This window comes from Eublepharis macularius, chromosome 14, assembly GCF_028583425.1.
Source record: "Eublepharis macularius isolate TG4126 chromosome 14, MPM_Emac_v1.0, whole genome shotgun sequence".
Taxonomy (NCBI): Eukaryota; Metazoa; Chordata; class Lepidosauria; order Squamata; family Eublepharidae; genus Eublepharis; species Eublepharis macularius.
The window spans coordinates 30,383,864-30,395,070 of NC_072803.1; the positions used below are offsets into that span (position 1 = coordinate 30,383,864).

The window sequence follows — 11,207 nt, forward strand, 5'->3', positions numbered from 1 at the left end:
TAGCTGGGGCAGAGACTGTGCAATTGAACAATCCTCGGAGAACTGGAAGAAAATATGGTCGTCTAGAATATTTACCTCAAAAATCATAGTAACTAAACTACAAACATTTAAAGTGATTCACAGATGGTACCTGACACCCAAAAAGCTAGCACAAATATCAGCTAGATCATCCCCAAAATGCTGGAAAAACTGTGGAGAAGAGGGAACCTTTGCTCATTGTTGGTGGGAATGTAATGGAATTAGACAATTTTGGGAGGAGATACTAATGAAAATTAAAGACATCACTAAATATAAAATCCCCTTTGACCCGAAAATGATCTTTTTAGACCTGTGGGAAAATGTACACATCCCTAAAATCAGAAAGGAACTTGTTGCCTCATTCTTTATAGCAGCTAAGAGTGCTATAGCGACAGTATGGAAATCAAAAAGACTACCAACTATTGAGTCCTGGTTCTCTAAAGTTTGGAACCATTTTATATTAGAAAAAATAAGCAATGACATACAAAATGCAGAACACTTCATAGAAAATACTGGTTTTATTGAAAAATGGCTCCCATTTCTGGAATACATAGAAGAGAATAATCTGCAACCTAAATCAAAAATCTTACAAGTTATGACAAACAATGGATATCTCTCTTTCTACTAAATTAATAGTATAATAATGTAAACACATGGTTATATTTATGACAACTAATAAGAATACAAGAATATCTCTGTAGTGTATACTGATCTTATAATCAGTTTTGTAATGATGTTTACTGTTTGTAAGCTATTGGTTGCAACAAATGTTTCAATAAAATTTATTATATTAAAAAAAAAAAAAAAAAAAAAAGCATAGACCTTGAAAATCTTGCTGCTCTCTAAGGTGCCACTGCAGACCAACAAGGATACCCACTGAAAACTACTGTGAAAATCTTGTTGGTCTTTCAGGAGCTACTGGACTTGAATCTTGTTTTTCAACTGGAGAGCAACACAGCTATCCCCCTGAAACTAGCTATGGACTGGTAACTCTATGGAACCCTCCCAATTATTAAATCTTATTGATTAAGTATTAGAGAGCTATACTAGAGTAGAGGGAAGGTGTCCAGGCAGAGCAATACTAGCTCAGCTGCAACTGCCAGAGGCAAATCGTATGTCCAGCCGGCTCTTCTGGGTCCCATTACCCCTTCAGGGAATTTTATCAAAAGCATTTCAGCAGCGGCTAGCCTGGGAGAGGAGGAAGGTTGTCACATGACTCTCAAAAAAACGATAGGGCTAAGGAACATCCCTGTCTTCTCATTCATTCGGAATCTAAATGTTGCCTCTATGGCAGCACAGTCGATTCCCAAACGCTCAAAGCTGCAAGTTCGAGCCCACTGACGGCCATCACATGTCACCTCGAAAATATCCTATTTTCCTCATCAAAGAATACAATTATCAGGTTGTGCGAATATCCACATTTGGAGTCTGGTGGGCCGAATCAGGCCGTCTTCCTGCTACAAAAGGCCAACGATGCTGTCCAGCCCCATAAGTCCCAACACCCCTTTCTCGGTCAAAGACATTTTAAAGCTGAAACAGCAAAGCAGCTTCGCCTCACCAAGACTGCTGCGAGAGACCCCCGGCCTCCCGTTCGCACCCCCGGCTTTTATGCATAAAGACCCACCGGTTGCCTTCAGCCCCTTCGAAAGGAGAGAGGATTATCGGCGAGGGAAAGGGGGCACCGAGGAAGAGGAGCCCCAGAGGGACGGAGATGCGCGCCTAAGTAAGTGTGGGTGGCTGAAGGCTCGGGCGAGAGATCCGGGAAGCGGCGGGTTTCTAAGGTCCACATAGAAAATGAATGAAACTAGGAGCGCAGTTCAGACGCCCGAGGAGTGCAGTTCAGACGGTCGCTTTCAAAGAAATGCAAATCCTAGCCGCGATCCTCGGAGCAGTTGCTCCGAATCAGCCTCGGTTTGTGCTGCGCTTCAGTTTGCGCAAGTTTGTAAAAGGCGGCATTTCTTATTAGGCGCCTCGTACACCTTGGAACGTCTTGAAGGCTCTTTCATCTCGCACTCCTCGGGTTCCTAAAACCCTGCTCTTGCCCTAAACTCAGCGAGCCTGTTCTGGAGGGAGCGGTTCGCGCCGTCCTGTAGAGTTCGAGCCTATCGATTCCAGTGGCTACTGCGGCCCCGTTGACAGGCTTAATAGGAAGTTTTCCCCATTGAAGAAAGTCGGGCTCGCTTCTTAAGTCAAGGTGTGGGAATCTGAGCAGCGCTAGACCTGTGCAGAATTCAAGTGTGCGGAGGAAAGGGGGGGGGGTCAAACCACCTCATCTATTTTGATAAGCCTTCTGACTAAATGTGAGGACTGCCTGGGCTTCCTTCACCTGGCACGAGGACGCGCAAGGATGGGAAGATGCAATGGTAGCGTAGAATCCGTCAAAAGTCCCCCTTGATTTTAACAATCTTTTCCCAGTGGAACTTACTCACGATTGCCCCTATTTGCATACAACGCCTGGATTTCAAACAGCTGCCGCTGCCGCCGTCATAAAGACAGTTAGCACTGCAGTCCCGAGAAAATGTGACATTTTGATTCAATGGTTGACCAGTGGCACTTTTCCGAAGCAGATTCCAGACTCTGGAGCCTTAAGCTTGAACGGAAACATGTTACACTCTAGAGCATGTTAATGCTCTAGAATCCATTTGCAACTAAGACTTCGGTCCTGAGCATACTTGGGGCGCGGGATCTATTGACTACTTGGTGGGACTTACTTCCGAATGAATAGGCCTATTGGTTGGACTGCGGTTTTCGGATCGTATTTAACTTGAAAAGAAGTTCTAGCCAAAGCCAGTAGGGGAATTACTCCCTCCATATCTTTCGGAGCAGAGGCGAGCGGTTCGCTTTCTTTAGAATCCCCTTTAGGGTATGAAACGGATTTGTAGACCGCGTAGCAAGTGAATGAAATCCCGGCGACGCGCTCGGCCTTAAGCAGACGCGCAACATAATCAGCGAACGGGCCGTGAAGCCATTCGCTCTCTGGCCCGTTCCCAAATGAGGCGTGATTTGGAATTCCTAGGAAGGAAAAAGCTCGCCATCGAATCCACTCGACAAGAACGTTTCCAAACCACATTCTTACGAATTTGGGAGTTTATTAATTTTCCACATCTAGGCCCACTCTCCGATTTTGTTTCCTTCGCTGGATATTTACAGGGGTGTAACGTAGCCTAGGTTTGGAAGCGGGAGGGAGTGGTCTTTGTTGTCGATGCAGAATGCCAAAGCAATGGAAATGCGTTTTATTCCATAGTCAGTTGGCTTAGCAACAGGGCAAATCACACTCGGTGCGTGTGTTTTCGCGAGGTCCACACGCACCCCCTTTCGGGCGATCCAGACCGGCCCGTGCGGCTGCTTTGGGTGGGAGGGGGAACTGCCTCTCGCAGATGCCCCAGTGTCTCGTGTCACAACGATCAGCTGTTCAGGGGTAATAAACTCTCCTGTAAAGCCCCGACACGCAACAGGAGATTCCGCGGTAGGTCTGTCTGTCAGGCGTCCTTATTGTGCGTCCTGATTTCCCCCTACAGGGCGGGGGCTTTCGACTGGCAAAGCGGCGCAGGGAGGAGTTGGTTAGGCCATCGCTTTACAGAGTAGTACAACATCTGGCATTGCAAGCAGCAAGAATCGAGGGCCGTTTGCTTGGAGCTAGAGAGTGCACGACTTCAGGATGGCGCTGCGTGTTGGCGAGAAAGGAGGGATCTCTAGAGGGGCGAGAGGATGGATCAAGCGTTTGTGCCTGTTGTACAGGGCACGATAGTGGCTATCGACCAGTGCTGAGCCTGCCTCCAAAGCTGCTTCGGAATCTGAACTGAACTCAAGGCTAAAATCTCTCGGTTGCTTTGAACCAAAACCAACCCCCTAACAGCTGCCTTAGAGTTTGGGTTCAGGTTCGGTTCCTGTTCGCGGAGCGCCATCCTGAAGTCCTGCCCTCTCCGCGGCTGACAGCAAACGATCCTCGATTCTTGCTACTTGCAATGACCAGATTTTTTTTTACTACTCTGTAAAGCGATGGCGTGATAATAACTTCTTTTAAAGTTTGGAGCTTCGTTCTTTAATGCGACTACGCGTTTGTCTCAGTATTTACAGAGCTGCGGTGTTTTGCATACAGGAAAGAGCGAACCTCCGGAAAGTTTCAGGGCGGCCAAAGAGCCCGGAAAAGACACGAGGAACGCGGCGGGGCGGGGGGCAGTATTAAGGGCCTGTTTTGCGAGCTTGGAATCTGTCCCACTGATAACCTGCATAAAGAACAGCATATTACCAAGAGCACTCTCTTGGAAGTATAAAGATCAGTGGAATCAGCGGAACCAACTCCGGAGCAAACAGGACTTCTGACAGTCTGCCATGACTTCTTCCATACTGCACTGCTTCGAAAACACGGAGAGAAAACTCAGGAAATGGAGATTCAGAAAGAAGGAATTCCGGCGTGTCATCTGACAGCTCAATGAGCCCGGTTCGGGTCCAGCAACACTTTAAAGAGCAACTAGATTCGACTCTAGATCCTGGGAATCTAGTTGGTCTTTAAGATGCTACTGGACCCGAATCTGGCTCTTCTGCTACAGACCCACAGGGCTACCCACCTGAAACTGGCAGCTCAGTAAATCTGTTAAGGCCACTGATCACTTGGCGCAAGAGCCACACAAAGGAAGCCACGCGCAGGGCAATCCTAAAACCGTTTTTTTCTGGGAGCGGACCTGAGTAGGATTCCGAGTAAACCTGCTTAGGATTGCTCTCAGGCAGCCCCCTTGATTTTAATGGGAGGGTTAATTAGCACTCTTGCAGGGCTTCGGTTGGGACAGGGCGGCCTGAGCTCCAAGGACACTTGATGGGGTTTTCTTCAAGGTAAGTGTGCAGAGAACTGTAGCTGTGTTGAAGTGCTGAGCCCTTTGTTTGTGGGTAGTTCCATATATTCCACTAAAGCCAAAATCTTGTTATATGCAAATGCATCAAGCTTAACTGTGTTTTTTTTAAAAAACCCAGTAATTATAAATAGTTTAAAATCCATTCAAGTGAGCAAGCACAATTCAGTCAACACTGAGTATGTCTATTTCTCTGGGATAATGAAGAAATAATGAGGTTCAAAATATCATGATCATTATTCATGAGAGAGGTCAAGTGTTAAAAAAAAGGGAGGGAAGTTTGTAGAGGAGAATGTGTGATGCTGAGATGAGGGTGCAGACTTTCGAGGGGTGAGGCTCTGGGCCACCTCTGGAAAGGTCTGGAGTGTTCATTCAGGAGAACTTAGAATCATAAGTTGAAAGGGATCTCTAGGGTCATCTAGACCAACCTCCTGCACAATGCAGGAAATTCACAAATACCTCCCCTCCCCTACAAACACACACAGTGAGCCTTACTCTATGCCCAGAAGATGGAAAATTGATGGAGTGAGTGTAAATAATGCAGTGGAATTACGCTGTGCTGATTAGAGAGGCAAAAAAAGTTTTATTTGAGGAAGTTACATACTTGATAGTAAAGAGGAGAGAGATCCTTGCTATCTGACTACATCTTGCAGAGAGAGAGAAGAAGTGTGGCAGGAGAGAGAAGAAGCAGGATATTGCCCTGTTTAGCCCAATAGGAGACAAGACAAGGAAATGACCCCCAGGAAACAAGAGAGGTGCTGCTCTCACTGTCCTAACTAAGTGATCCTTGCTGCCCCCTGCATGGTAGGCTCTTCTTCCTTCTTGCTGCTGCAGTACACCAGACATTGCTATTTCCAACAAAAATCACCATCAGGATCCCTAGCCAAACTGGCCTGGGGGAAATTCTGGCAGCTTGGAAACTCATCCTAAATCATCAGGCTTTACGGGGACTGGGCTTGGCTAGTGCATAGCAAAAAATCATTGTCCCTCCTTACAGTTTTATATACACTACTCATCTAACTTTGCCAGTTCATCTGCAGTTGAAAGTGGTCCACATCCATTCTAACCAGGATCCTTTATTCTTGCCTCTGGATCTTGTTTTCACTGCAGGATCCTGGAAGACTTCCATGTCTTGGAATCTTGGCTCTTTAGTCTTCCTCTCCCTTCTGTTCCTATGTATTTCCATGTGCTAGCTGCATGCAACATTTAATGCATCTGATGATGCAGGCTCACGAAACCTTTACCACAATAAATGTTAGACTTTAGGGTGACACAAGACTCTTGTTGTTTGGTTGCAGTTTGGGGTACCAACTTCCTGGAGGGGGGGAATTCTCTCTCTTTAATAGAGGCTTAAGGAGGTGCTATTAACCAGGTGAAGATAATTGTATTTATTTATTTTATGTATTTATGTTATTTGTAGTTTGCCTTTCTCACTGAGACACAAGGTAATTTACACTGTGTGAGTCAGTACAATCAGTTTCAAACACATTTAAATGAAAAATACAAATTTGCAGACTTTTAAAACTGACAAGAATCCAATACAGAGTTGAAGAAATGCTAAAACAGAGCATATGCAATTTTAAACAATACAGAAACTATCCAGTAGGATCATACTTTCAGCAGCAAACAGTACATAGTAGTAAAGTCTATGGTCCCTGTCCCTTTACTTATGCAACTATTTGAGACCACTTTCTTACAGTACATGGAAAAGCTATGGAAAAACTTCAGCAGAACATTTCCACACATTAAGCCTGTATTAAAAGGACAGAATATTTTCCTTCAATGTGTCAGCAAGATCCTGCCTGCACCAGAGCAAAACAGTTAAAACCACCTTCACCACCCCCAACTCCTAGGGATTTCAGCATAATACTTTCACTTTTTGCAAAAACAGCTTCTCTGCATCTTGTTTGCATTCCCCACCCCCACCCCCGCATGATGGACTTCCAAGAATATGCCATTTGGTTCTAGTTGTGAGTACCTTTGCAATCATACTTTTTATACAGTAATTTAAATGAGATATAAATTCCCTCAGTTGCACAATCAATCCAAATAATTAGTAGTAGTAGTAGTCGTCCAGAATTAGCCACATTTGAATCATATTTATTTTAGTGGGGATGTGAACCATAAACTATAGATGGGACTGAGGGATGTGTCTGAAATGAGTGTATCTAAAGAAGAAGGGATGCAGCTACATGGTCAACTGTACTGCATAGGATTGTTTTTCTTACTTTCACTGCTGTATGTTAGGAACTACTGCATTCTGCAATGGCACAAAAGACAGGCCCACTGTAATTGTGATGCCAATATCTAGCACTTTAGTTTTTTGTTTGATGCAGGGTTAAGAGTGGCAGGACTCTAATCGGGAGAGCCAGGTTTGATTCCCCACTCCTCCACTTGAAATGAGCTGGGTCACCTTGGGTCAGTCATAGCTCTCTCAGAGCTCTCTCAGCTCCACCCTCCTCACAGGGTGATTGTTGTTGCGGGGATAATAATAAAATACTTTGTACACCGCTCTGAGTGGTGTTAAGTTGTCCTGAAGAGCGGTATATAAATTGAATGTTGATATTATTATTATTATTATTATTATTATTATTATTATTATTATTTGTCCTGTCTCTCATATCCTCAAGGCCATTGACCTTCCCTAATGACATTTTAAACAGAGCTTTCAGAAGCTTCAACTAGTTATTAACATTTGTTTCTCTTTTTGCTTTTTTATCCATTATTCATGCTGGATCTCTACTGATGCTGTTTATAGTTCTACATAACTGTTAGTTTTAACTATTTCCCTGGTATGTTGCCTTGTGGATCAGTTCAGTCAAAAAGTCAGAGCCCAGGCCTTTCGATAAATGAAATAAAAACCGCATCATGCGGCCCCATGAAGCCTCCTGTGCATTTTAACTCTGCTTCTTCTCTTTGCAGGCAGTCAGGTGACCGTGGGATCCATGGAAGGCAGCCATTCAGAGGGCCTCCCTGACTGCCCCAGGCCAAGGCAGCACAGGAAGCCCCGGGTTTTGTTTTCCCAGGTGCAGGTATTTGAGCTAGAGAGACACTTCAAGCAGCAGAAGTACTTGTCTGCCCCTGAGAGGGACCATCTGGCCAGCCTCTTGAAACTCACCTCCACCCAAGTCAAGATCTGGTTCCAAAACAGGAGGTACAAAAGCAAGAGGCAGTGCCAGGATAACACCTGGAAGCTCTCGGCTCCTCCTCTTTCTCATTCCCTCCCACCCCGAAAGGTGGCTGTCCCTGTCCTGGTAAGGGATGGCAGGCCATGCCTTGGGGATTGCCAGGCTTACTCAGCCCCATCCAGCCTGGCAGTCAGCCCTTATGCCAGCTACCTCAGTGCCTGCAGCAATTTGCCCTGCAGTGCTAACTACAGCTGTAGTTACCCCATGGGATCCTCTTTGCTGTGAGCATCAGCCCAGCCTCTCACATCATGAACATGAGTTTTGCAATGGCTAGCAGTGTTATTTTTAAAAAGACTGGTAACATGCTACAAATTATTAACACAAGCAAGGGACAAATATTTCCAGTGGACTAATAACTCTTGTGGACTTATTTATAAGGAGACACTTTTGGGATACTGTAACCCACCCTTCTGAGAAAGAAAAAGCCATTTGTGTGTCTCATTGATTCTCAAAGCCCATCATGTAGGCCATGATGTGAATTGTTAAAAACATCCCATTTGTTATCAGCCGCTTCCTTTTGGCCCTTGGCTGAGTTACCGAATGCTTCTGGTGATATTTTCATGGTAAGTCTGGAGTTGCACAAAGAACTTTTGTATCCCTGGAGAGTTCTGGGCAGCCCGAAAATGTGTAACATTGACAGTTTTGACACCTGTAACCTGAGTCACTCTTGTCTTATTTGCTAACCTCCATTCATTCCGGTTTTCCCAAATGAGGTAAGCAGAAAGGAGCACAAGTTCTGGCAAACCAAATGTAAGTTGATGGGAAGGCAAGCAAAAAGAGAATTTGAGGAGCGGATCGCTAATACATTAAGACAAACAATCAGCATTTCTTCAAACATATCAGGAGCAGGAAAGCGGCAAGGGGGGCAGCTTTTGGATGGCAAAAGGATTGCTTAAGGACAATAGGCAGAGAAACTGAATGAAATCTTTATGTTGGTTTTCACTGTAGAGAAAGTGGGGGAATAGCCATGCCAGAGCCACTGCTTTTGGGAAGGGTGTCTGACGAACTGAGTCAAATTGAGGTGACAAGAGGTGACACTCGAGACCTACTAGGCCAACTAAAAACCATTCAGTCTCTAGGTCTAGATGACACACACCTGAGGGTTCCTAAGGCACTCAGATTTTAAAGTGTTGGTCAGCTACTTAAATCAGCCTCTGTACTGGAGGAGTGAAAAGTAGCAAATGTTGCATTTTTTAAAAAAAAGGGAGGGGGTCCAGATAGGATGCAAAAAATTGCAGGCCAGTTAGCTTAACATCTGTTCCAGGGCCAAACTACATGTATCTGGCAGTGCTGTATGGCTGTGGGGAAAGTGAGTTAGGCCAAGCGTTTCTCAGTCTAAATTGGGTCCCTGTGGCACTTGGGAATGGAGTTTCCACAGGGAACCTGCAACTGTCATCTGACTGCATCATCTTCAAAAACCGTTGTGCAAGGACAGACCAAGAGGACAAAATTTTGACTTTTTACTTCAGTGAGAAGTATAAACAACAGTCATTTTAAAATATCATTGGCAGGAAGAAGTGAATATTTATGGAAATGTGACTCATTGTGGGGAGCTCCATAGTGAACATTTAAATACCTCCATTTTGTATTCTGCATTTGTCAGCTTGGTTGTGGAGAGAAGTCGAGGAGCAAGGATAAGATGAAATAATTTAATGCAATAAATAAACCAGTTTCCCATTAGTGAAATGTAGATTTGGAAGGGGCATGTCTGTCATTTTCAGGTTATGATATTCATTTTAAACCATGTTCTATAAAATGAGTAATACGTTTATAGTTTTAATAACATTAATCCTGCGTCTACTGGTGTTGCAGTTGTTGCTTCGTCATGCTTCTGTGTATGACTTGGTGTTAAATTGGTTGGATATAAAACTTTTGCTCACTGAGGGGCAACATATATGAAGCACTTTGAATGCTCAAAGGTATTATATAAATTCTGAATACATAGAAGACTGGGGAGCTAACAGAAGACTGGGGAGCTAACAGCCCATTAGGTTTATGTAGCATTTACCTTGAGGTATCAGCCTGAATAATTATTTAAATCCTCCTCAAACCCATTGTGTCAAAAGGAAAGCATGTGGCATCTCCAATGCTCAGAAATGGTAGATTTCAAGCGATTGATGGTGTAATGCACCTCCTGGCCATTAAGAGGCAGTCATGCAGAGAATGTTCTGTACCTGAAGCAGAAAGTTCCTGTGGGCTTCCTGTAGCTTGTGCTAAATTGGGCAGAATATGCAGGGCTAGGCACCAACGATGGCTCCAGACTACAACAGCATTCCATTGAAGACAATAGTAAACCCCCTTTTGAAATATGCACATGCTCGAGCTGGCCTTTTGTATGAATTGAAGTGTAAATTATTCTCAGGCCCACCCCCCTCCCGCAACATGCTTCAATGATCTGGACAGCCCAAAATGAAGCCCACATGCCACCTTCCACCCCCCCCCCCCACTAATTTCTGCGGTGTGCTGATAATGGCCAAAAGATGAAGATGCCTTCACTGAAGGCAGGATAGAGTTGGGATATTCCTGGAGATTTGGGGGTGGAACCTGGGGAGGACGGGGTTTGGGGAGGAGAAAGACCTTGAAAGGATATAATGTCATAAAGTCCACCCTCCAAAGCTGCCATTTTTCCAGGGAAACTGATCTCTGTAGACTAGAGACTCATTCCAGGAGAGGCCCCACCCACTGCTTAGCAACCCTAAGAGAGGAGCCTGTCTATAAAAGTGGGGCACTAGATGAATAGTCACAGTTTCTTTTCCCCCACCTTGAGAATCCTGGAAATTGAACTTTGGATCTCTTTTACAAGATCTCTCCCAACCCCAAACTACAATTCCCAAAGTTCCCTAGTAGGGACTGGTTTACTTATGTTGGTCAGATGTGCCCATTATAGCCAAGCATTTCTGCTCTGGAAGCACTTGCTACAGGGTTAATCTCTTTAAAAGAGAACTGCTTCATATTTCAGCCTTCTGTCCTGGGAGTTCTGTCCCCACCCAAGTGACATACCCTGAGACAAAGAGCATTATTGGGCTCTACCTGCACATGCATGTGTACACACACACACTCTCTCTCTCTCTCTCTCCTTTTGCATGCATACAAAGAAAATGCACTGAGCTGTGTCCTACATCTCTGCTCAGCGAACAGTGAAAGCTTTCCATGC

General features: G+C 44.8%; 1 protein-coding gene across 1 annotated transcript; it reads left to right on the forward strand.

Annotated features, from left to right (window-relative positions):
• Positions 1 to 1,491: 1,491 nt before the first annotated feature.
• Positions 1,492 to 8,278, forward strand: NKX2-6 (NK2 homeobox 6). Its single transcript, XM_054998067.1, has 3 exons — positions 1,492 to 1,741; positions 2,948 to 3,026; positions 7,834 to 8,278. Exons 1-3 carry the CDS (start codon positions 1,492 to 1,494, stop codon positions 8,276 to 8,278), a joined length of 774 nt encoding a protein of 257 aa, XP_054854042.1.
• The last annotated feature ends 2,929 nt before the right edge of the window (positions 8,279 to 11,207 follow it).

Bases quoted from the DNA above. Each gene is read 5' to 3' on its own strand.
- NKX2-6 (XM_054998067.1), top strand. From the start codon at position 1,492: ATGCTGTCCAGCCCCATAAGTCCCAACACCCCTTTCTCGGTCAAAGAC. The intron at 1,742-2,947 runs GTAAGTGTGGGT...CTCGGCCTTAAG, and splicing joins GGACGGAGATGCGCGCCTAA to CAGACGCGCAACATAATCAG. The intron at 3,027-7,833 runs ATTCCTAGGAAG...CCATTCAGAGGG, and splicing joins CAAATGAGGCGTGATTTGGA to CCTCCCTGACTGCCCCAGGC.